Genomic DNA, 27035 nt, shown 5'->3' on the forward strand with positions numbered 1-27035 from the left:
TTCATGATCCCGATTAAGTCTTTTTCGTTGCTCAAAAGGGCAGGGGAACCTGCGCTCACGCACTTTTTTAGCGTTTCAAAATTTCATCAACTTGTATGATTCTATCTACATTTTTTTGCATGTTTCATTTGCTTCATTCCGCCTTTTCTTTGTTAGTGAAAAGCGCATATAGATATATTTATACTCGAAAGCATAGCCAGCTGTCCTACGCTTTCCGCATTGAGATGGCCGATACCGTAGTCTGTGACCACAGTGACAACGAAGAATCTATTTCACATATCTTTTGATACTGCTGACAGAATAGTGGACAGCGACTATGTCTTTGCAACGAGCTCAACAAATGAGATAATCAACGTCTGTCCAAGAAGAAACACAATATTACAACTGAGTGAAGGTTAAACTGATGAGAGCGACTCCAACTCCGAGCTACCCGGCATTGAGGCACACCCAAATGTACTATAACGGCTTTTCATGAATGAGAAAAGCCTTTATGAGGGCTACCAAAATATCGTTGTTTGAGGTGCATCTTTTTCTAATACATGTTCTTCAAGTTGCCTATTTCTTAAAATTCGCATGGTGTTTTTCAGAGGTTATTACTTTTTCGGAGAAAATTTGCACTTTATCGCAGTTTATGTATTACTATCCTCAATTGTGTGAAAAATTCACGTCTGCTTTCTTAGTTTTCCCACATTGCTCCAAAATCATATTCAGTAGTATGTAAAGACAAGAAAATCATAACACAAGGAGTATCATTTACCTCAGGGAGGCGCGAGCGAACACAAGAAAAATTAAGTTTAAGTACTTAACATATGACAGCATTTTTTATCGCGTTCAACCTTCTCGCCTCACAGCGCGCTCCTATGTACTACGCAATCCGACTCGTTTTGGAAACCTAAAACTTACAAGAAAATGTTGCAAAGTATTTCTATGGCACCCGCACACAAAAGGGAAATATTTTCACAGGCGAATGCCTTCACAGAAAGCGAGCACAAAATGCCTGGCAACACGTGGAAAGTTATGCCCGGTACGTGTTTGCTTCGTGCGATTCGAGCTGTGCAAGCGCCCGCCGTCGTCTAAACAAGTGATCATATTTGACTTCCACAGCCGCCTTGTTGGATTACAGACACCGCACGCAACGTCACCATCACAAAAAACAATGCAGAAGCCACGCACGCCGGCACGCACGCTTTCTGCCCTGAGCAATATGGCGGCGTGTCAACGTCAGCCGTTGTATGCCGCGAAGCTTTTTCACCACTCCAAAAGTTTTATGAAGAAAGCAAGATATAACCTGGTAAGTGTTCTGTGGTAAAACCTCCTCGCTCACTCCATACGATACCATACTTTAACGCAAGCACATTGGCAAGCAAGAAGAGGTCATAAACGCAAGCAAACGGCGCCTGAAAATGTTATTACCGCATGGTGGCAGTAGCTAACTACTTTATTTTATATGCGCTGCGTGTATTATCTGCCTACATACTGCCTCCGTCATTGCAGCGAAAAAAAATCTGTCCACTATCCAGTCTGGTCGACGTGTGCAAGAAGCTCGTTGAGCCCGTCGCCAGCGAAGGCGCGCTGATGTGAGCCGTATGACGGAGTGCGCGCGCGATTTGCACTTCAATTGCGTAGACTTTTGCCGATACCTTGATTGGAAAAAGTTGTCTTTACGCCGGCAGACTGACTGATACGTAGATTGACTACATTCCAGTGAGACGTGTGCTCATCAGTTTGAAACGTGTTCGTTCTCGTGGGTGCAAGTGCGCGTATACACTGATGGCGAAAAGCCTGTGTGTGACTTATTTGTTATGGCTTACGATGGGTGCCCTAGGCGCACATCACTTATACCTTGATCGCGACCGGCACGCTCTTGTGTGGTTGATTACAGTGGGTGGTTACTTCGGCCTTGGATGGATCAGAGATATTTGGCGGATTCCATATTATGTCAAATACGCCAACGGAGATCGCGAGACTGTTGACAAATTGAAAGAAAAAATACGCAAGCATGCGAAGCCGCCATCGAGTACTGTTAGGTCCATAGGGCAAATGATTGTTTCAGACGCCCTCGGTTACATGATATTGTACGCCATACCGGCGGAGTACGTTCCTGAGGAGTACATGGCTTTCGCTGCTCTACCAGTGCCACTGGCTGTGGCAATAGGTAAGTACTGCTTATGTTAGCATTTTGTTCATTAAACGAGTAAGCATCATATGTGTGTGCAAAGTCACCAGGTGACACGACTTCCTAAAGAATATGTTTGAATCGCTGACTGCAACCTTCATGGGTTTTTCTCATTACATCCAATGATAACATGTCTTCATTTTACTAAGTCATATTGCGTCAAACAAAGTATGTTTAGTGAGCTCAGTACAACAAATAGGTCTAACACCCGTCAGATGACCGAGAAGGAATGTTTGATTTGTTCTATCCAATTAGAAAGAGTACCGCCATTAAAAAAAAAGTTGAGGACGCCTGTGGCCCTGTAAAGTGTTGCATCATTCAATAGCAGGAAAGAACTGAAAATCTTAAGAGCTCGTTTTACTTGTTAGGCATAATAATAATGACAACTGGAAACATCGATATCTCATTCTCATTAATATTCAGTAGTAGCACACAAGTGCATGCATGTCAGTGCAGTGAAGGTCAATTTAAAATGCCACCATCTAGTACATGGGATGTTGTAAGAAATACTGGTGCATCAGGAAGAAGAAACTCTATTGACTAACATAAAGGTGTGTATAAGAGAAAGCCATTAAATTGAAATGTTCAGCCATTATCAGCTTCACTACGCCCACTGCAGGACAAAGGCCTCTCCCATGATCTCCCAATCAACCCGGTCTTGTGCTTTCTGCTACCAGGTTATACCTGCAAAATTTTTAATCCCATCGGCCCACCTAACTTTCTGTTTCGCTCTCGTGCATTTGTCTTCTGTGGGAATCCAGTAAGTTACCCTTAATGACCAGCGATCATCCTGCCTACGCGTTATGTGCCTGGACCATGCCCATTTCTTCTTCATTTCAGTTATGATATCCTTAACCCTGGTTTGTTCCCTGACCCACTCTGCTCTGTTCTTGTCTTTTAAGGTTACACCTATCAGTTTCTTTTTACATCCTAAATTTAAGCTGAACCCTCTTTGTAAGCCTCCAGGTTTCTGCTCCATAGGTAAGTGTCGACAAGACGCAGCTGTTATATACCTTCCTTTTGAGGGTTAGTGGTAGATTACCATTCATGATTTGAGAATGTTTCCCGAATGTGATCCACCCTATCTTTATTCTAGTTATTTCACTCCCATGGTTCGGTTCCGCGGCTATTACCTGTCCTAAGTAGACATATTCCTTTACAACTTCCGGCGTCTCTCCACCTATCGCAAAGCGCTGTTTTCTGCCGAGGCTGTTGCCTATTACTTTAGTTTTATGCATACTAATTTTTCGACCTACTCTTCTGCTTTTCGTGTTCAGTTCAGTAATTGTGAGCGGTAATTCTTTCCCTGAGTTACTCGCCAAGGCAATATCAACAGCGAATCGTAGGTTACTAAGATACTCTCCATTAACTCTTATCCCTAACTGTTCCCATTCTAGGCTTCTGAAAACCTCCTGTAAGCACGCGGTAAATAGCATTGGAGAGGTCGTGTCTCCCTGCCTTACACCTTTTTTTTAGTGGGATTCGGTCGCTTTCTTTATGGAAAACAAAAAACTTCCTGAATAATTTGAATACGAAAATTTTAGAAGTTAATTATGTTCCTGTTTCTAAACAATGTAAAACATTTCTAAAGTGTTTGTAATGTTAATTTCATATATTGATTTTGTGATACATGTGAGTATTGTCATTCACAAGTATGTGCGCTGTCACCTGAGGAGCTTGTAAATGAAGAAAGGTACTTTCAATTTTATGTTGCTGACACTAATGAAACATTAAAACAGGGCATCGTGAGAGACATTTGCAGTGCTGTGTTGGTTGGAAGAGAGTGCGATAGTAAACAATCTATCAAATAAATGAAAAATATGGCAAGTCTGGTCAAATATCTTCACCTAGGCTGGGACAAAAAATCTTGTATGGGCTGCCTAGAAGTTGTTGTTATAGTGGCTGATTAAAATAAATGAAATTCTCTGGTTTCGCCTGTCAAAGTGAGTCTGCCTATGAGGCATGTTATAGTCGGGAACTCTGGTAATATTTGCCACTTTGACTTCATTAATGTACACCCAGTGCAGAGATGTAGCTAGGATTTTTTTAGGGGAGTGGGGGAGATGTGTGTTACAGTAGTTTGTGTATATGGTGAAAATTTATGCCTCCGGTCAACTACCTATGAGTGAACCTATTCATTCCTGGTGTCTCTAACAACCTAAGCATGTGATAATTGGTGTATTACTTTGTAATTGTAATATTACTTTGTAATTGTAGCCAGGTCTTGATCCTTGTTTTTGCTATGTAGTTAAAATGCTGTAGATTTTTGGAATCGACTGCTTGTATGTCTCATCGACGTGCATTAGAAGTAGAATAAGTAGCAATTATGGGCCTTAAGGATCGGTGCATACTATAGTTCAGCATCATCGAATGATTTGAAGCCAAATAATCAGAAATACCTTCTCATTTGATTAATCGTACAATCATACTATTGGACTGGTTGGCTTCTGTACGTAAAACTGGGTTTTATGTACAGATGCCTTGAGAAAAAAAAGTAAATTTAGATAACCATTTCACTCTGGGAAGGTGGACAATCAGTGATACTGTAGCACATGACATAGGCTTGGATAAGGGTTCATGTTTTAACTTTCAACATTTAGTAGTGGGGATAGCTTTGTGATTTCTGAGATATACACTGATTTCTGGTCTATACATGACATTTATATAGTAGTTGAGTGACTTGGACTAGTGCAGCACTTAAAAGCAAGTTTTTCTTGCACAGACTGAGTGAACCATTTGTTGTATGGTTTTAAATTGTTTACATTGGATCCTATTTGATGGTAGCACAATTTCAACAATAGGGACAATAGGAGTGTTCTCTACACAACAGCACCGAGTGCCATTTCTGTTGACCCTGTCATTTCGCTTATGCTACCATCAAGTAGGATGCAATACCGACAAACCCACTATGCCACCATGATCGAGGTCTCATGGGAATATGTAACCATGATCACGGGGGTCATATTTTGATGTATAAACACCATTAATAATTATTACGTTATTAGCTCTGCGGGCAGAATGCTTGAAGCCTGCATGACCTTCGCTGTGAGTTGTCCAAGTATTACACTCTGTGAGATTGGCCTACATTCATGTTTTTATTGTTCATGCATGGACACAAAAAAGACATTGAACGCTAGCCTCGTGCAATCTCATCCTAAAAGTAAGCCATGCTTTCTTGTATTGACAGTTTAATTTAACGACACATCATGGGCACTTTGTGGGAGAAGACGTATCTAATGCATATAAGTATCACTCCAATGCATAAATGGTCTGTGTGCATACACAAAGTCTTCTCAATTTTGATTCTCTGGCAGAAGAAAGTTCCTTTCCTTTTCAATAGTCATATCAAGTTAAACTGAACAAGTGGCACTGCGGTATCTTATTTTACCCTTCACGACCTTGAAATGCTGCACCAAAGGGTTGCTTTTTTGCTAGGAGGTCTACAATCACTAAGTTGCAGTATTTGTATCCCCTTCTTATCTGCTGAGCAAGTAAATCTGAGGTTTATGTACAAACTCATAGCTGGTTGGTCCAGTGGCATGACATGAACTGAATAATAATTAAGGAGATATTAATCAGGAATAAAGGATTAACTTATTACTTTGATAGCAAATTAATCGATTTCCTGCTGTCCTGCATGCAATACTTTTGCCGTTTTTCTCCGGGAGACCTGGAGCGGCTGCCGTAATCCTGGAGCGAGCACTTGGATTGCACCAAGCCAAATCTACCAGTGAAACACGTGAATGCGCCGCGCAAAGTCGTTCCGGACATTGTTTACGTATACCTCACTAAGCCGGTTCCGAAAATGATTCCCCTTTCTGCTCTCTACTTTTCCATGGCAAATTTGTCGCCACTACAAAACTCGCGTTTCGACCATGCTGTCGCGGAAAGTAGGGTTACCGTTTTCTTGTGTTACAATGTTAAATATGGACGAGCACATGGAAATGTCTCCAGTTGTGTGTTGGCTGCTGCTTGACACATGCTCGCCTCTAGACAGCAGTTCCTCCACAGCACCGAACGCAGCCAAAGCTCAGTGCACGCATAATGACAGATAGACGTATGGTGCTCGTCGTACGAATTTGCAACTTGGCGGCGAAGCAGTGAGAACAATCTGCCTCGTAGCGAGTTGCTCTGAAACTACCAGTTAAAAGCGCGGATCCACTCCAAATCTACCAATTAAATTCGGATTCGTTGCAAAAGAGGGAGAAAACCTGCTTCATATACCAGTGAAAATGCCATTATATTTCTAGGGTATAATATTTAACGTGCGTGTCTTATGATGAATGAGTGTACCAACATAATCAACAGTGTATGTCCAACTTATTCTCATTATCTTGAATGTTTGTTCACACGAGAGCACACAGGCAGTTTATTAAATAGCTCTACTGCAGTAACTCGACTAGCTGTCTGACGGGTAACTTACTTTTCAAACACTGCCCATGCAAATGTCATTATTCATTACTCTGAAATAGTGTAAGCTATATTTTTTTACAATACAATGCAAATACCAATAAAGCATATGAGTGCTTCTGCATCAGCTCAGAGCACATGAGTAGGCCAGCTTGCTTACAGGAACAAGTTATTTCAGCACAATAATTGAGTCTGAGAAGGCTTGTAGACGTGTTGCGTCTACAAGCCAACAAACCAGTTGCAGACTCTTCTTTCCACTGATCAGGCAACAATATATAAAATTTTGAAGGAAATTTAAGAGGTCAATCAGCCATGCTTTGTTCAATCTTACGTGGAATCACTCTGCTGGCCCTTTGCGCTGTTGTATGTGACCTCTAGTATAAAAAAGTAGTCTTGTTTTCTTTGTTCCGAGTACATAAGTTATCTTTTGGAAAGATGCAGTTTGTGATAGACAAAAACGTATGTTGTAGTATTGGCACTTACTCCTGGAGCCCACATGGTCTGCATTGTTATAAAGGATTCTCTAAAAAAGGGAAACAGTTTATTGCTAGTACATACTGTGCTGTTAAGATTGCTGCATCTGTATCTCGTAAGCCGTTCCTGCTTATACAATTCACTGCTAGCTACATACTGTTTTGTTCTTATTTATTTATTTTTTCACTGTTTAGACTATGTTTCATTGGTATTTGTTCTGACTTTCTTGTCAGGTGTCCACTTGGTTGGGAATATAGGTGAACAGAAAGGCAATTTCAAGATGCCATTGCTGGGAGCATACCTGACATACCCCCTCTACTTCTTCAGCACGCATAGTGTTTTTTGGACCAGCCTGGCTTCCAGCTACTTCTTCAAAAATTATGCTAAAACATGGCGCCTTCAGCCACGACCTGCCAAGCCGTTGTGGAAACGGCTGACTGTGTTCATCACGTGTGGCCTGCTTTACAGTTCCCTGTGGGCCTCATGGCTATACTTCAACTGTAGCATGACTGACAATGATGGCACAGAGGTCAAGTGCCGTGACTCAATTTGGCACTTCTTTAGCAGCCCGCTCTGGCAGGACTTCAAAAGTGTCATTTCGGCTATGTACAACCAAGTACGACATCAGGGATGGAGTGAACTTTGGCGGCTCTTTATGACGGCTCTTGATCCCCAAGGAGAAGCCAATGCTGTTAAGGTGAGTGGAGTCGTAAAAATTTGTTTAATAGCGGTAACCTAATTCATAATAGCTTAATTGGTAGTAATTACATTCTTATATTGAAGATAAATAGTAATTGGTGTATTTTTATTTTCCATGTTGCCCATTTTCAGTAATTATGTTTTAATGTGCTTCATCATTCCAAATGAGTTTGCCACAAAGTCTTTTATAGTGCTAGCTGTTTTAGCCACTGTTACTTGCAATACAATGAGACGTCTTGGCAATTATTGTGCTCACCAGTGGACAGAGGAGACAGTGGGAAATGAAGTGTGTTACAGAGTGTAGAGTGCAGTACAATTGTTGTGTCAGCTGTACAGAAAATGGTCCTGCACATTCAAAGATGACTGGCAGATGATAGGCAAGCAGTGTAGAATACTGTATAAGTATTTTGACCCTTTGAATGCATATTTCCAGGCAACAATAGTAATCTGTCTCACGTGCCTTTTTATGATTTAATGCCACATGCTTTCAGGTCATGAACAATGTGCACCGTATCAGCATGTCAGAGTCTTCATGACAGTGAAATAGTGAGCACCTAGTTTTCAAAAATAGAAATGCAAGCAGGCAAGATGAAAGTTATTGTTGTGTGACAAGAATATGCCCCATGCAACCTTTTTAGAAGGGAAGAGCACTCAAGTGGTGAATCTATGATTTGCAAGTGATGGCTCACTTGCAGCTGCTGTATTCCATTGCATTATGGATTACGATTTTTTTTCCCATAGAAAAAACACCTTGATTCAGTGCATATACAAAGACAGGGACAGTTTTGAAAGTTGATAATCTCTTAATTTTTGGTCAATTGTAATCGGCTTACAGTTACAAAGTTTGCATACTTTTTAGACTTCATTTAAATTAGTGTAGTATGTGCCAAAACAATTTTGGCACTCGTTGCCATTATTTCATTATTTTGTACAGTCCCTGATACTTAGTTAAATCATTCGAACTTTCTGTTAAACTATGAAAATAGGCTAGTTTTATATAAGCAACGTTTACCATATGTACCTGTACGTCAGTGTTACATCTTAAACCACTCGTGTTGTGGCCAAAAATGTGCAAAATATTTGTGAAAATCACAATTTTGATTGATTTGTGGGATTTAACGTCCCAAAACCACCATATGATTATGAGAGACGCCGTAGTGGAGGGCTCCGGAAATTTTGTCCACCTGGGGTTCTTTAACGTGCACCCAAATCTGAGCACACGGGCCTACGACATTTCCGCCTCCATCGGAAATGCAGCTGCCGCAGTCGGGATTTGAACCAGCGACCTGCGAAAATCACAATTTTCTCGTACATAATGGAGTGGAATGGAAAATTTATTGTAGATTCAAATTTGTGTCATACGAGATACTAACATTGCAATAATTTCGTAAAAATTCTGAGACATGTGACACAATTGATTGCTATTCAATTTCTTTTACTGCTCCTTCCTTGAGGCTCGCAAAGAAGCCTACTGTAATTCCAAGTTTTTGCACATTTATGTACTCCTATTTAGGAAAGTCAATGAAGTGTGAATTTCTTCATTTTACTTACCAATTAGGATGATGGATCAGTTCTTTCAAATATGCTAACTTTTTGTAGTTGGTTAGCTACTATGTTTCGGTGAAACGGCAGTTTTAATATCTGACAGTCTGCTTAAAGAAAGTGTGGTGCATGCAAAAACAAACCATACCCAATAAGTGCAGTTAACTGGTGAAGTGAATTTCCAGCTATTTGGCAAGATAGATCCTACTATTTGCAATATAATTTTAAATTATTTCTGATTTTTTATTCACACAAACTACTTGTAAGACTATGTTTGATTATATATAATAAAAAGTGTTATGTAACTCAATATTCTCTGCTGCAATTTCTAGGTTCTTGGTGTTGAACCGAGTGCTTCTCAAGAAGTCATCACAGCAGCTTATCGCAAGCTGGCTCGCCAGTGGCACCCTGATCGCTTTAAAGAACATGGTAAAAAGCTGGAAGCTCAAGAGAAGTTTATTGAGATTCAAAAGGCATATGAAGTCCTGTCCAATTTGAAATCGCGACGACTAAAAAAGAATGCTCAAGAACCTGGAGATTCAAGTGATACTCACAGCGAGTTCTGATGTGCTCAGCTGTTCAGATGTGCTGGGGGCAGTTTTTGTCTGCCAATCAGACTTTATATTCAATATGAACTTCCTTGGTGGCATTGTTTTTACATGTTTTGCAGGATAGGTGCATGCAGTGGTGCCTTTTTTTTTCTACTGATATATTTTGGCAGCACAGCATTAGTCAGTGGGCATCATAAGGTCACGGGTAGCACATTACTTCCCTCACTTCGCACAAACACCCATGCGTAGTGTCCAGCTACCGAAATGCTCAAATATATACTAATTTTTTTAGTATAACTGTGCCTTAAGATATTTTGGTTGTGTGAGACATTACATTCCAAAGATTTTTATTTATCTATCCACATGGCTTTTGTTTACAGCAAAGTAAGTCTTTCATACTTGTGTTTAAATCATCAGGTAAATGTGAAGTGTTCCATGAAAACTTGTGGTACAGTACAGTAAACATTGTAGAGCCATTGTACTACTTTTTATGCGTCAGATGCTGCATACATGTGTTTTAATGATGTGTTGCTCAGGAGAGTACTGTTTGGAATGTCAGAACCAGATTTTTATTGCAGTGAGAGCTAGCTTGGCTTTGGTTAATGTTCTTAATGTTATTATTCCTTGCAAATGAAGCTTTTGAGGTGAAAATGAGTTCGACACTGTTAGCATATCATCACTTGCATATTTATATTGAACTTTTCGATCTAAATATTGCTCACAGCATTTTACAAGACTTCAATGTATGCAGTGTGTAAACTAAAAGAAAAGCTTCATTTTTAAAAATGCACCACTCTTGTGATGTCCAAAGACTGAAAAGAGTGCAACTAGTTCAGGGGGCATTTGTGCTGTGACAAAGCAAATGTGCTTTGAAATGTTGTGCAATAACCAAGCCTTTTCCTGCCGTTTTTTGTTACATCATTTGTACTTGTATGTGTATGTATGTAGTTTTGTATTTTTTGTATCTTTTGGCATTAGTGTTTGTTGCATGGCTGAGCTTATTCTAATACTTCCAAATGACGTGTACAATGCTTTCATCTCAGTACATTTGTACTTGTGCACACATGTAAATTGCACTAAACCATAATACAAATCTTTTTCTTGTATCGAGGCAATAATATTTTTCTGTGCCTTACAGGAACAGTGAGCTTACCTATTGTGGAATGTTTTTACAGATTCCACTGTGGTGATCAAGCTTGCTAAAGAGCAGCTTTCTAATGTGAGAAATTTATGGCCATGTCTTGCTGCCGTATCTGTGATTACTATAGTGTGTCAACCTCTACTGTTTTTGGTAGGATTTCCACGTTATCTTATGCAGTGATTTAGTGGCAAGCTCTGCACTTTGTGTAAGCACATATAGTCACTTACAAAGAATCAGAGGGGGTGTTAATGGGAGAAAAGAGCAGCTATGTGACAAATAAGTTGCCTGTTATAATTCTGTGTTTATATATTCATAGTGTAACGCTTGGTCTGATGCAAATGCTGAAGAATGTGTGACTGTTACAAGTATGTCATAAATGCCTTCACTATGTTGCTACCTGCATTACATGGAAGGCTCCATGGCACAGAGAGTTGTACGAGTCGGCATGTGCAATTGACTCTGCTTCAACTCAACTCTACAGCCATCAGCCACTAAGAATCTATTGTGATCACAATTATAGGTTGTAGAGGCGATGGCATGGTCTGCACTGTCATTCTATTGCATGGTGCATGGTCTGCCCAATCATTCCAGAACAGAAATAAATTAGTAAAGGAAAATGTGCATAAGGTGTTCATTGCGATGAGTCGAAGTGATCCAAGTGGCGGCATGCGCACTGTGACACATTGAGCGAGTGCTCTTTATTACTTTTTACAGTAGTGTAGGTCTTAGTAATGTCTCAGATGTCATTTAATCTGCTATAGAATACTATTTCCTTGCAAACCCCAGCAACATGCAGTAGTGATTTCTGGCAGGTACCCAGAATACAAGATGTGTTTGTTTGTTTGGTGAACAGTCTATGGTATCTTTCAGGTGGGGGGGGGGGGTACCTCTAAAACAACTTAGGGAAGAAACACCCTGAATTTTCAGTCTTTCCAACAAGGAAGCAAGTATAAAAATGTGCATCCGAAGGGTGGAATTGAAAAACTTTATTACGCAACTTGATGGCATGTTGGCCAGAACTACTGTATCTTGGCAGTGGTTTCTGCTTCACAGGTGAGATCGCAAAAAGATGTGCAGGACTAAAAGAGTGTTAGCTTGTGAGGGTGAAATACATTATCATAGGGTGGCAAATTAACACATTGGAAGGGTCAAGTAGCCGTAGACCACAACGAATAAAATTGTCACACTGGCTCAGGAGTCAAGAGAACAACACTGTGAATAACTGCTGTACAACTGCACATGTACAATACAAATTAATACTCGAAATGAATTGCTTTTTTAGTTTTGTAATTGTTTTAATATTCTTTTTACTCTAACACACTGTAGTTCAATTACTTTTACATGCTGTAACAGGTGATGTAGCTTTCAGCACTCACATTTGGTATTAAACGTGCAGCAGAACAACTGAAGTTGGGCGATGCGACAACTTTGAGGATGTGCCTTCAGAAAGGGCAAATCTGGGTGCTCAGTATTTGCTCCCTCTTCCTAACACACCACCAGGAGTTGGCTGGCAATTTGAACTGATGTGTGACTGCCTCAACGGCAGTGATTGCATGGTACATTGATACCAGAAAATCGGTCCAGATTATATTTCCTGCTTTTTGCTTGACCTACTGAAAGTGCATTCTTCAAGCACGAGCAACAATAAAAGATTATGTTTTGCAAGACACAGTTGTGAGTATTTGTGCCATTTAGCAACTAATTATAGGGTGGGATTGTGCCTCATAGGCGAGAGGTTCCCAGGACAAACTGTGGTGGAACCAGTAATACACAAGTTTTTCCAATGGGTTGACATGTACCGTGGTGTCTGCTTGGCTACTTGTCAGAATTTTCTCATTTCAGAAGTGGACCACTCGAGACTTCGAGGTCTGCAGGTGCCCTTTGTCTTTTTATTTGCGCTCATTTTTTTTTCCTGACAGTGGAACAGTTTAGGCATCCCCACAAATGCAAGACAGTCATGTGCCCACATTTTTGCCTTTTACACTCCATAACAGTTTGTTCGTACATTAGAATACGTTTCCATTTAGTGCACACATTTAGCAAGTTTTCAGTGTCATTGCTTCATAATTGAAATTTTTATTCCGCAGCAGCAACATGTTACGACGAAGGCAGGTAAAAGCTGTGAAAACAGCTTGAGTAGCCCTGACCCCCCAGTACACAGCGTAGCACAGAAGACGTGCGGCTAAGGACAACCAAAATAAAAGAGGTTTTTACAATGTGCATTAAAAAAAAGAAATAGTGAAAGACTACAATGCAGGCATAAAAAAGATAGTCGCTCGATCACATCATTACATAAACACTAATTACAATTGTTTTGGTGATATGCTAGATACCTATGTCAATGTTATGTTCCCTAATTATACAGTTTAGAAGTGTAGACAGTTGAAACTTTAACATTTGGTTTTCGTATTTCGTTCTACATTTTCTTATGTGCCACACTTCAGGTTGACGTACATTATAAGCAGGAAACTTTTTCTCTAATTTAGCTATTCTGGCTATCGTGTTATTATTTTTCAGTAAACAGAATTTATATAAACAACATAGTTTGTAATCATATATTGATTTAACCTGAATTATGCAGTGTTCTTGAAACAATTCTGCTGTGTGGCTGCAATATGGTCATTTACAGCCAAGACGCAAAGTTTTGTTTAGCAAGATGGTAAGTTTTCTAACATTTACACTTGTCGTTGAGGACCATACAATAAAAGCATAATTCAATAAAGAAGAAAACAACAAGATATATGTGAGCATGTTTACAGAAACTGGAAAGTAGTAGCAATGGCGGCGCATAATGCCGATTTCCCAAGATAGGATGATCACGTGAATCATAATATCACTAAACTATGTCATGTTTTGTGAAAATTACATGCCTAATGATTTAAAACTTTTCACAACTTCAATTTCTGAGTTAATTAATGAAATAATGGGAAACTGAACTTGTCTGTGGTGAGAGTGGAATGAAACAGCTTTTGTTTTATTTATGTTTAGTTTGAGTAGTTTTCTTGGGCCCATGAGTTAATTTTAGGCAGTGCGTTATTTGCTCGACTCTCTTGATCATTGCTGCATCTACTTGGAACAAAAAAAACTCTTATCGTCAGGGTATATAATGTAATCGGCTGATTCATCAATACGAGCCGTCTCATTAACATAAAGTATATAGAGAAACGGTCCTAAGATGCTTCCCTGTGGGATGCCTGTTCTAATTAATTTGGTTGCCGAATGTTTGCCTTGAATATTGACAAATTGAGTGCGGTGCTACAACTATGACGGGATTAATTTGTGTGTAACACCTCTGATACAGTAATGATCCAATTTTTGTAAGATAATTTTACCATTAATGAGGTTGGAGGCCTTTGGAAAATCAAGAAAAAGACCAAGTACCGTATTTCGGGATTCAAAATTTTCTAGAATGTGTTTTTTTTTGTGTCAGTAGCGCGAGCTCAGTAGATTTATTTTTCAGTGCTGAAGTAATTTAATTAAGTCGAACTTGTCTGTAAAAGAGTTCAAACATTTTAAAATCATTTTCTCCAGACTTTTCGAGAACATAGGCAGAATCGATAGAGGACAATAGTTGGACATGTAATTTCTGAGACCCTTTTTATATATGGCTCACTTTTGCTATCTGCATGTTTTGCGGGAAATGTCCTGTGTACAAACATATGTTAAAAATGTAGGCAAGACAGGGCGCTAGTATGTCAATAACATACTTAGCAGGTTTTATTTGAATATCGTCTGTGTCAGTGGCTTTGCTGTTACTGAGTGTCAGAAATGTCGCTACTAATTCACTTTCTGTAACTGGCTCTAAAATTATTGTTTGGTTGTTTCAATTCATAAAATTTAGTGCAGTACTACTGGTTGTAGTGCCGCCAACTGACAAAAACAAGTCGTTAAATTCATCAGCTAATTCAGGCCCTTGAATTTACGTGCCATCTTTCACAATTTTTGTTAATGCCTCCAGTGGATTACTAAGCGTACTGTTAAGTGCCTTCCAGAAGTTTTCTGTACGCCCTTGTGTTGGGTTAAGTAGGTTCGAATAATATAATCTCTTTTCATCATGAAGGCGTTTGGTGACAAAATTTCGGTGATTTTTAAATGTTTTGAGGGATTCTGGGGACTTACTGACTAAATTCCATGAGAAATTGGTCCCGCTTTTTTATAGGCATAAGACACTGCCCTGCCGCGGTGGTCTAGTGGCTAAGGTACTCGACTGCTGACCTGCAGGTCGCAGTATCAAATCCCAGCTGCGGTGGCTGCATTTTCGATGGAGGCGAAAATGCTATAGGCCCGTGTGCTCAGATTTCGGTGCACGTTAATCAACCCCCGGTGGTCGAAATTTCCGGAGCCCTCCACTACGTAGTCTTTCATAACCATATGGTGGTTTTGGGACGTTAAACCCCACATATCAATCAATCAAGCTTAAGACACTCATTGTTTACCCTAGGTCTCAACTTTTTTAGATGTTTTCAATGACTTCAAGGGAAAACATTGAAGATATATTTCGATGAACTTGTTCATAAACAAATTGTATGCTAAATTGGGGGCCCTTGCTGTGAACACATTGCTCTAGTCGGTTCTGCCTAAACGCTCTCTGAAAAGGGTCAGTGTTTCAGGATTCAAAAGTTTATCAGAAAATACTGCTCGCACTGTTTGGGTACATTATTGAGTTATTTTACAGACATGAATGTAGGCATGTGGTCCCTAATATTGTGAATCAAAGTGCCAGCTGTAACGAGGGAAGGATCAAAGTTTGTTAAAAAAAAGATCTAGGAGTGTTGATAATTGTGAAGTGACTCGCATGGGAGCCATTACAACATTTCGACAATAATGCGAGCTTAACATTGATTCAAGTTCAAATTTAACGCTGCTCTCAGCTAACATCTTGACGTTAAGGTCACCACCTAAAATCAAGGCACATTTTTTCACTCACGAATTCTAACAGTGAGCCTAAGAAAGAAAGAAACAAATGGACATTATTTGAAGGAGGGTGCTAACATACACAAAACACTGATGTACCACATCTAACAGTGATTATTTCATGTAAAGGAGAAATACAGCAGAATTCAGACACCAATTGGCAGTATATTGAACTTGAGATTAGCATAGCTACATCACCTCGCCTTTTGCCTGTTAGGTTCATGTAGTATGATTTATAGGTTGGAAACAAATACATAGTCTTCTGAAGCAGACCACGTTTCCAAAAACATCACAACTTCAAAGCTTACTTGTGCTTCACTAAAAAAATATTTGAGTTCATCCTGTTTATTCCTTCCCAATCTAAGGTTTAAATGAATGCAACTGAGGCTTTTTTCACAAGTGTCATACAAGTTTTTAAGATTAATAAAGTCTATAGGTGTGGTTGAAGGAAACATGATAAGACGAATATTAAAAGAATATCAGAAGGTAACACTGTAATGCCGGGTAAGAGTATCACAGCTTATCAAGGTCGGCCAAACAACGAATGAAAACGGTGCAATTACCCTCTCTTTTTCTAACGAGAAGCTTGCCGTTGCAGGGCCATTAAAAATGACAGCCATTGCTCTGTGCCCAGTCTGTTGTGCTGCGCAGCAGCTCTCTGTTTTGCTGGGTCATGTCTTCAGTGATCGAAACACTCGATGAAGCATCTCTTAGGGTTTTTCGCTTTCCCAGCCACTTATCACAAGTTGATTGCTGGGCAAATCGAACTGTGATTCAGGGTGTTTTGTTTGGTTTTAACGGGAGTCTGTGGATAGTGCCTATGTCATCTCCAGTTAGCTCTGGCAGGTTAGCAATCTTGGCCACACCATTCAACTTACACAGCAAGTCCTCATTTGGTATAGCTTGGATGCCATGAATTTCAATGTTTAGTGTCTCACTGATAAAAAAGGGAAGATGATTGACCAAAGTATTGAGAAACTTGTGCGCTGACAAGTGCTGCAGTACTAGGCTATAGCTTGTTTGATTCTTTCTTGCACAATGTAAAAGGAGGTTGGAAGGAAGGTGATGCAAATGCAAGTAAATATATTTTAAAGGTTCATCTGTTACTCTATTGCAGTAATTGGCCACTATAATCTATTACATTTTTCGAGAAGGTAATTGTGACCTTTTTTTTTTCTTTAACATGTACAAGTCTGCATGCATCACCCTTAAGCCCTCACTTAAAGACTATCTTTTTTGTTTCTGGCTGGCTACATAGCTCTTGGTACTATAATTACAATAGGAAGACTAAATTTATTGAGACCACCACAAATAATTACAGCTACATAGAAAGATTATTGCTGAAGGGTATCTTGAAGGGCCAGTTGGTACATAATACGAGATATTTAGCGTGTTCGCGGCCATTCTCAACGCATTTAAGTAAACCATAGAACTCTCCAGCAACGGTTGCTTAAGGTTTTTAGACTTGGTGCTGTATGTTGATAGACTGCACACTTGCTGGGAGTATGTGCCGAGGTCACAGAAGGGCTTTCTTCCATTCAATTTGGCACACACAAAGCTTGTGAAACACGGAGTTGCCTTGGGTGTTCTCAGGAGTGCTCTGAAGAGGCCCTACCCTCATCAAGTGCAAAGAAGCTTTGGCACTCAGGTTGCACAAAAAAATGCGCCGGCTACCCGACTGAATTACTCAGTGCCTTGGCAACAAATCTACTGAGCGAGCGTTCGAAACGTGGCACCAAGACATGCTCAACACAGGAAAGACAGAAAATTTTTGTCATCTGGTATGGGGAAAGGGAATCATGGAAGGATATAAAATTAATGAGAACAGACATTAATATTGTGTCTCATATAGCTCAAAAAGAAAGTTGCACTTTTAACAGCAAAGCTACTTTAGGTTTGGAGTAAGTCCACGTAGTGTGCGCAGACTTGCACTGTATGTGCCACAAGAATTGTGCAAGCCCCCCTAATACAGCAGGTGCAAAGAAAAGCGAGGGAAAGAGCAGGGCAAAGGAGAGCATTGGGGGAGGCTGGAGCTTGTAGTGCAAGAGAGTAAAATCAAGTGAAACAAAGAATACTGAGGCGAGGACTTAGGAAAGAGGCGTTAAGCTAAAGCTCTGCTTGGCAAAGCAGTGAGGAGGAAGATGGAGCGGAATGATATGAAATGGAATAAAATTTCAAGGTGATATTCGAACCCGCCATGGTTTGAAGGGGGGCATCGTAACCACTCGGCTATCCAGGCAGGGTGGGTACTTGAACAAGCACATATGTGGGAACCACATGATTGCGTTGCCATGGGTGAGGAAAACGGAAAAAATACAGTAAGAAAGATAGAGGAAGAAAGAAACAAAAGGCCAATTATAGCCATGTATAGTGCCCGGGCTAGTTGAATATGACTGTGAGCTGGCTTTCAGCTTAAAGAGGGACAAACGCCGTCCCGCAAACAGCCTGAGCGGGATCCCAGCCCCGAAATTGGGGCATGTCCCACCTGAATTAGGATGTCTGGTCACTTTACTCTTGAGCAATCATCATTCGCTGCCTTTGCATGCTTTCTCTCTCACACAGAACATATGAATGTGCAGGCAGTGTTATTGATTTAGACTTGATATGGAACATCAGTCGCCGAAAGCTGTCAACTTGGAAATGCAGGGGAACAGGCTGTGCCTTTATGAAGCTACTGTCATGCACTACGTGCATGACGGTAGTGCAAGCGTATGCCTTACAGTACCACAAAGCCCCACGACAGGTGGATGCCGACCTGAAGGGTGCACATTCGATCTCTCTGTGGTGGTAGCATTATGATGAAGGCGAAATGCAGGACGCTTGTATACTGGCGTGCGATTTCAGTGCACGTTAAAAAACATCAGATGGTCGAAATTTCCGGAGCTCTCCACTACAGTTTGCCTTGAATCATATCGTGATTTTGGTACTGTGCATGGTGTGTTTTGAGCTAAGCAGTGAGCAGATTAAAAATAATTTAAACAATTATGAATTTGTTGAGCTGTCAGAGAATTAAGCCTCAATAGCAAAATTAGAGGGTTGTCAACGAAAATTAGGCTGATTGGTTTTAAGTAGAAAGCGCAAGAACAAACCATAGCATTTTGTTCTTGTAGACGGTGATCTCTCACTTGATTGCTCTTGCTCTGTGACTGATGGCTGTCCACTAAGGCAATAAGACAGATAAAATATTTTTGTCGGAATTATTTAAAATAAAGCAAGAGGTAAAAATAAATTAAAAGTGGTGCCATTTATATAACACAAAACAAGCTTCGCTAGATGACACTTTGGTCGTCAGAAGCAATTAGTCAAATTTTTACTATATTTTTGTATCCATCTAAAATTTTAAGGTAATGGACATTGCACTAATTGCCCTTGCTTTCCCCCATATGTGTAGGCTACACTGTTGAAGCTTGAAGACAAGCTGCTTCTTCACTCCTAGCGTTTTGAACATAGGTCGGCAAAAGTTGTGGAGTTGACTCAGACTCACTCTTGAAATATATTCTGCGACTAGCTCTCGCGCACTGGAAAAAATTTTCCCGAGCCGAACTCACTCAGACTGGCAGCCTAAGCTGAATCTTAGCGAGTCTGGTCGGCTTACGAGTCAGTTAGCCTAGAATTATCCTTCTGACCATAGTGTCTATGTTCTTTCACCCCAATATCGCACGTAATCGGTGCTCTTCTAGGCACCTTTTGATATAGTACCGGCGAGTACGAGTTATGAGGGGTTTCAAATCAGTAAGGTCATCTTTCTTGAAAAATGCCAGGTCTGCATGGAAGGCACAGCACAGTCAAAGCGAAAGCTAGAAGAGCAGCCTTTCAGAGCCTTTTCAAAACACCCATGGGGTACTACTGCAAGCACAGTTGCTAATACCCACTAGGGCATTAATAATAAATTTTTTGGGTAGCAGGCTGGCATTCGCAATGCTATCTTTCGCCATTCTTCTGAGAAGCATGGTATCCGCTAAACACTTGCAAGGAATTTTGTGCCAATTGTTCATGCAGTGGCTACTGATGATGAGGAAATATGGCTGAAGCGGGTATGCGCCACAGTTAATAAGGGAACAGGAAGAAGCTTCTGTAGTGGGTTGGAGCATTGGACGACCCACTCATTGCGCTATTTGCGTTGTGTGATGACTGGTTGTTCTTTCACTTTTTTAAAGCACTTTATAAATCTTCTTAACGCGATTGCTTTCCCCACATCAAGCCTGCCTAAAGCAAGTTTGCTAACAAGTCACAAGCACCGGTGTAGCTCAATGGTAGAATACTGGGCTGGCACACAGCAGACCCGGGTTCGAGCCCCACCGTGTCATTGGTGCTAGGTTTTTGTTCTAACTTCGTGCGATGTGGTTATGGACACCGGTGGCGGCAGACAACTGCGCGTGTCCTGAGTTGTCATCTCATAACAGCTTTCGCTGTAAAATATGCCAGCATAAGATACACTTATGTCAAGAGCTTCCCTGGAAGAGTTGGTGGCAGGGAGGTCAAGGCACCAATAAATTTTAAAATGTTGTATGAACTATACTGCTTTGGAATTCGTGTGAGTAGATGCAAGTATATAAGTGAATTCAGATAAGGCTAATAGTAATGGTGAACATACGTAGATAGAACGATAGGTCGGCAAAAAAAAAAGTGCAACTCCCTCAGACTCGCTTTGGAATCACTTGGACTAGCCCCCGCATTCTAGCACATCCCTTCACTCAACACTTCACCTTCACATGAGAAAGCCGATAAGAGCGCCATCTTTAGGCATGGCAAGTCACTGCATATCAGCTATAGTCTGCTGCGATTCTTCAGTAGCGCAGTGTCATTTTCAGCCGAGTGGTGGCGCAGTGCTCAACTCTGTCAAGTGAAGGGTGAAAGTCAACTGGAGGAGCGTTTGTAAATACGGGGGTAGGACTCCCCAAAATTTTTCTGGGACGGACTCGATTGATTGATATGTAGGGTTTAACGTCCAAAACCACCATATGATAATGAGATATGCTGTTGTGGAGGGCTCCAGAAATTTTGACCACCTGGGCTTCTTTGAACGTGCACCCAAATTTGAGCACACGAGCCTAAAGCATTTTCGCCTCCATCGAGAATGCAGCCACCACCACCGGGATTCAATGCCGTGACCTGCGGGTCAGCAGACTAGTACCTTAGCCACTAGACCACCACGGCGGAGCTCATGGGCTGGACTCATTCGGACTCGCACCCATAAAAATTTTCATTGATTAGACTCGCTCAAACTCACTCACCATAATACTATTACAATTGCTCAGGCTCCGTCCAACTCATGGCTTGATCCGAGACTCGTGAGTGAGGTCGCTAACCTCTAGTTTAGAGTGCACTGAGGGGTTGCACAGTTAGCCAGAGTATGATGAATCAAAACCAAGACGCTCACCTTGCTCACCTTCCTCTGCCACATCTTGCATGTTTTTTACCTTTATGCAAATAGGGTAAACCTTTTCATTTAAAAAGGAAATAAAGAGTACTGTGCTGAATGAACCCAGTCAAATGTTACTCATTGTCTGGTGGAGCTACTGAATAATTTTTGCACCGAGCTTATTTAAAAGATTAAGTGATTTGCCAACTTTTGAAGCGTGGCTCTAAACGTGAGATATTAAATGCAGGGGTGCATAAAATGCTTAGTGTTCAAGTCTCAGCATGAGTGTGCTCAGAGATGTGTCATCAGTTTTTGTGATGATGAGTATTTGTTTTTCCAACTTGAAAAAAAAAAGTAAATGTTTCTGTCCCCCATAAGAGGAAGCCTTCACAGGGAATGCACTAGAGAACTACACAAAACAAGGTTAGTGGTTTTATTAGGTTTTTGAATTGTAGTAAATTCACCAATAAAGCATGTCGCAACACATGCACAAGGCAAAGGGTGGATCTTGGAGGATGACTGGAAACTAGCTTTTACAGTACTAGCATGATGGACACGTGCAAGATGAGAGAGGAGCTGGCTCTCTCCTTCACAGCAGACTCCATAATTCAAACTCAAGGAGACCCCAGAATTTCATTTTTTGAGATACAAGTACAGGTATGACTCAGTGCGACACATTAGGAAAATCAGACAGCTGTGCACTTTTTTTCTTTTTCTGCACTAGGTTTTGAATGCAGTGAAAAATGCAGGAAGGCGATTGGTCTTATTTTTTCACTGTTTTAAAAATATATGAGTGCAAATGTTCAGCTAGAAGCAACAACAGGCAGCTATTTCCAGTACAGATGAGCAAAAAGCATGAATTCACAGAACTGAAAGATGCAGTTTGTATAGGGGCACTTTTCCAGACATTGTAGACAGTTGGTGTCACACGTAAATAGCACGAAAACGTCGCCGTGAACCACCGAGTACAGACGGATGAGAAAGAAGAGCACGGTGGCACCATAGAACGTGGTGCACTCGCAGTGTTCAGCCCAGGCGCAGTGCAATCTCGGGTTACAGGACGAGCTAGGAATTCTGCCGGGCAAGGTCCAGGGTGGCCAAGGTTCTGAGGATCCAGGTGCCAGGGTTGGAGCCACTGGCTGAATCAAGGATCGCCGAGTGGTGCCGAGCTGTAGCGGGCTACGTGCCGGGCTTAGACGTGGGCTGCTCGCCCATGAGCTTCTGCACCTGAGCTATGCGCCTGGCGGTGCCCTGGCCAAGGCGAGTAACCGCTGTGGTTGAGCTGCCAAACCGCAGCTGTGCCGAGCAGCATTCCAGCACAGTGCAGACGATGCTGTGCTGGATGGAACCCGCATGTGGAAGCCACACCTCAGTGGTGATCGAGACGTTTGAGGTGGAAGTTAAGGCCGCACTGGTCCCAGGCATCTTTTAGACACCGTCACCACTGCTTGAAAGCAGCGAGATCACGGTACTACCACCTGTTCTTTTCCTAGTGCGCTGTGACGGATGTTTAGACGGCAAACACTACCAAATTTTAAAAATCTTTTCAGCCTATTAATAGCATAAATGTTAAAAAATGACTCTCCGTCTGTTTTCTGTGCCGCTGCAAAATAACAAAAGTGCCCAATGTTCCTAAACATCACAGTGGGCCAACCAAAAATTTGAAATTTTTCAATCAAGCGAGAGCAGTTTGGTTTTTTTTCAAGGCTATCTTTCAATAGAAGAAGCAGTATTGCAGGCCTTGACAATTTCCTGTGCAACTACTGTGGAACTTCAATTTGCTTGGTAAGGTATTTACACTGACGCACAATCCTAATTTAATGGCTCAAATCAGGTTTCCTTATGTCACCTTTATACAGCGGTCCCATTACAAACAAAATATGTAATTTATCAACTAGACTTGTTTCAATTAATGTGAGAAATAACTTTTACATATGGACTAATTTCAATATGTTTTTAGGAATGGTTGGTTTCATGTTTGAAATTAATGAAAATGGCTGCAGATAAATTATCCATTAGTTTAGAATGAAAACTTACCAACTTAACAGCAGAAATTCAATCAGCACCATTGTATGAAAAAAAAATAACATGTTAAGGTTCAACTCAAAGTACAGCTCAGCAGGCCTAGTGCAACTGTGGCTATGGATATGTAGCATTTTCACAATATGACACACACAACTGAATGGCTTTCATATGTTTTATTCCATGTGTGTTATGATGGCCAAAAAAAGAAATGAAGGGACACGAAACAGTGAGCTCAAGACCTTTTTTGTTATGTATTTCACACCTTTTGTAACGGAACAACATGCAACAACAATTTGTCCTTTCTCCACACTCGCAGCACTCCACAGCTTATTTGGAATGATAGTACACTAGTGTGTTCTTTTACACAAGTTCCACTGTACACAAGCTTGTCCAAAACACTGAACAACTTTGCACATATGCTATGAGTAACACAGTCATTCCGTTTGTGGAGGGGAAGAAAAGCTTGCAGAGAATGTTTTCAAGTTAAGGTTGACAAACTGGAAGTTCAATTCAGAATGTACCTTTACAACAAGAATAGCACAGAAATGTGTTCTTAGAGTCTTTATATATATATATATATATATATATATATATATATATATATATATATATATATATATATATATATATATATATATATAAAGGACTTGTAAAGCTATGGTTAATAATTGGAAATGAACAAATGTATGTGCAACGGGTAATACACACACATTTGTTTTCAAAGTGACAACAGTATGCAGATCACAGAATATTACATACAAGAACCTAGGAGTGTGTGAAAAAAAAAGCACAATTTATTTCATGCAACTTGCACCCAGCCATAAATTTATGTACAAACGACCTTGCACTTTCATACGGTTGGAGAAGAATGTTATGCGTGTATGTATATATGTATAATATGTATGCTGCACTAAAACAATTGCAAATTGCAACTTGCACTTCAAGTTGAGCCTCTGGCAGTATGCAAATAAAGATGCGAGTCACTACATACATGTAAAGCAATTACTTTAAATGTATACTACGTGTGAAAGCTATGTTGCTAGTACTTAACCAGAGTTTCTATCTCTTTTGCCAGTAAAAACTTAGTGTAACTGATCAGTCTTTTTACATTAGACAGTATTAGACAAGTGTAGCTTAATCAGTGCCAACCATTTATACTATGTACAAGCTGATATGGTGTTAAAAAATCATGATCTAATACTGGTGAATTGCTTTTTGGTAAGACATATGAAAGCATTAAAAGCAGTGAATATTGCAGCATAAGCAGTTTATTGAAGTCTAAAACACAGCTAACTCAATTGAGAAAGCACTTGCCTTCATTAAGCAAATATACTTTTTGTATCAAGGTATATTCTTGGGCCAGTAAACATCACTCAAAGGCGAAGGCAATAATTTTGCCAGAAGCAGCACATTGTTTGTTCATAATTTTTATCATGTTTACACCTAAAACAAGTAACACGACTCTTAAGCACAACTTTATTCAAAGTAAAATGACAAAGCAATGCCATGCCTCACAAAATACACGCTACTCATTTGGTCATTGCTGGCTCTACAGAGTCAATAAATATACAGAGAATAATGATAAACAATGGCAACAATGCAGTTTCTCTCTGCAGCCAAACACGGTCACGATAATTCACAGTTGCTTCAAACATCTGCACAAGAAATCTGTACATTCAGGTAAAAACACAAAACAAGAGAAGAACAAACAGGATGACAAAATGCCTGACCATCATCACATCGTACAGTGCAAGCAGTTGCCAGCTAGCCAAATGGCTTGAAGCTTTTGACGGAATGCAAGAAAGGGAGTCTATTGAGGCTGCCACAGGCAAAGCACTCGGTCGGATGCACGCTCCCTTGTGGCAGTGGCCGCTTTACAGAATGCAGGTGTATAAATCAACTTGCTGGCTGAAATGCCCTGGTGGCAGAAGACTGCCTGGCAAGAACTGCATGTGCGTAACAACACATCTATATTGAATGGCCCAGCCCTGAGCTCTGCTTCGAAGGCATACAAAATGCCATAACAAATATGGTCGGGCAAGAGCAAGCAAAAAGATATTACACAAAGCAGTGGGTAAATGATGCCAGGCACGCCCCATCTTTCCACTACTCGAACAGGCCTGACTTGGCAGTCTTCTGAAAAACCACTTTATACAGATGAGCACAATTTTATGACTTTTCAAAGGTTATCTTATATATATGTCTTATATATATATATATATATATATATGTATGTATAATATATATGGATATATATCTCGATTTCCAAAACATTGTGACAAAGGTTTCTAGTCGTTCTCACTACAGATTTCATCGCAAAAAAGTGACTAAGTGGTATGCGATGATGCTCACATGCATGCAAGCTTCTGGAACTATGTGCTGCACACTGCCAGGTGTGTCTGCATTAAAGAGGAAAAAAAAAAGAACAGATGGTAGTGGTGGTCGTAGTATTAGTACAAGGGGGGGGGGGGGGGGGGACACTTCATCTAAAAGCTGAATGAAACACTGATTGGTAAAAGCTCTCCCTCAACAATCTACCAGTTATTAAGAAAACAAAGGGTCACAGTAGAAGTCTAGAACACACAGTCTAGAACACCAAAGCTTTCAACCAGTTTGTCTCTGCTGTAACTAATTTATATTGTGCCAGAACTCATGTCACACACTTCTTGTGAACCTATGAATATGAAATGCAGAACTAAAATGAACAGAAGCTGTGAGAATGTGAAAAACAAAAAACCACAAAGAATGCCACAGTTTGACACCTTGCATTTAGAGTGCAACCAGCATAGATGAGAAGACAAATAAATGGGAAATGTTTGCCTCTGTGTGATAACGTAAAAGGAACAAGTACCAACAACAACATAGAAACAGCAGGTTGCCTAAAAGCAAGTGAGAACAGCACATATGCCCCAGCTTGCAAACACTGTGGTGTAGTTTACTGTCATATGCCCCAAAGAATGTTCACCTTTCTTTGTGGTACTGCCACACACAACAACTTGAAGAAAGGCTAACATATAGAGGCCAGTCAAACCAGATGTCTCGCTCATTCCTTCTTTCCTGCATTCATGCTGTAAGCATACAAGTAGAAGCACTGACGGAGGCTTATACAAACTAGAAAACCGTTACTCAACACATTAGGCTTTGCAGATGGTGTTGACAAATGTGTTGTAGTAGCAGACATGTTCTGGACGACTGGCAAGACCCAAAGGAGAGCTCACATGTTGTAGGCCACATAAATGGGGTCCAGCTGGTCGGCCAGGAAGCCGTCACGCAAGTGCATGCGCTGCTTCTCACCACGAGAGTTGATGGGCACCACACCAGGATCTACGACGACTACTACGCCCACAACAAGCTGGTGCTCCTCTAGTACCACTGATGTCACTAGTGGCACAAGGTCCAGCGCCTCGCTCTCATTGCCATCTAGCTCCACGACCACCACCAGCAAGTTGGTCCACGTAAACACAGCACTGCACAAACACAAAATGCTCACACTTGGCACCATACAAATACACTGTACTATGAGTTACATGCACTAATTATTTTCTTTTAGATGAATGACAGCAGTTTTTTCATTCACTCAAATACACTTTGCTTTTTTTCCAGCGAGTATGTTCCAACCATTCACTAGACTGTAGAGGAATATGACAAGTTTGAACATGAATTAAACTAACTAGTAATTTAAAGCAACTTCCGAGTTTTGACACAGCCATGTGCATTTTGGTGGTGAAAAGCTTTCAGTGA

The 27035-nt window shown here is 40.6% G+C and overlaps 2 protein-coding genes across 2 annotated transcripts in view; one reads left to right on the forward strand and one right to left on the reverse strand.

Annotated features, from left to right (window-relative positions):
- The first annotated feature begins 1484 nt into the window (after window positions 1–1484).
- Window positions 1485–12664, forward strand: wus (TM2 and DnaJ domain-containing protein wurst). Its single transcript, XM_037426626.2, has 3 exons — window positions 1485–2155; window positions 7294–7757; window positions 9634–12664. The coding sequence occupies exons 1-3, from the start codon at window positions 1771–1773 to the stop codon at window positions 9865–9867; spliced, it is 1083 nt and encodes a 360-aa protein (XP_037282523.1). The 5' UTR covers window positions 1485–1770; the 3' UTR covers window positions 9868–12664.
- Window positions 12665–23452: 10788 nt separating this feature from the next.
- LOC142777464 (disco-interacting protein 2 homolog C-like) overlaps window positions 23453–27035 on the reverse strand; it is a gene marked incomplete at its 5' end in the record, with an annotated part of 45183 nt that continues 41600 nt past the window's right edge. The window contains 1 exon segment of the mRNA XM_075881898.1: window positions 23453–26761. Coding sequence (XP_075738013.1) covers window positions 26509–26761 — 253 coding nt within the window.

The sequence above is a fragment of the Rhipicephalus microplus genome, chromosome X (assembly GCF_043290135.1).
Source record: "Rhipicephalus microplus isolate Deutch F79 chromosome X, USDA_Rmic, whole genome shotgun sequence".
Taxonomy (NCBI): domain Eukaryota; kingdom Metazoa; phylum Arthropoda; class Arachnida; order Ixodida; family Ixodidae; genus Rhipicephalus; species Rhipicephalus microplus.

What these genes read in the sequence shown, in the direction of transcription:
- wus (XM_037426626.2), top strand. Translation starts at nt 1,771, where the DNA reads ATGGCGAAAAGCCTGTGTGTGACTTATTTGTTATGGCTTACGATGGGT. An exon ending in GCCACTGGCTGTGGCAATAG is followed by an intron (nt 2,156 to 7,293) that starts GTAAGTACTGCT and finishes CTTTCTTGTCAG; the next exon opens with GTGTCCACTTGGTTGGGAAT. An exon ending in GAGAAGCCAATGCTGTTAAG is followed by an intron (nt 7,758 to 9,633) that starts GTGAGTGGAGTC and finishes TGCAATTTCTAG; the next exon opens with GTTCTTGGTGTTGAACCGAG.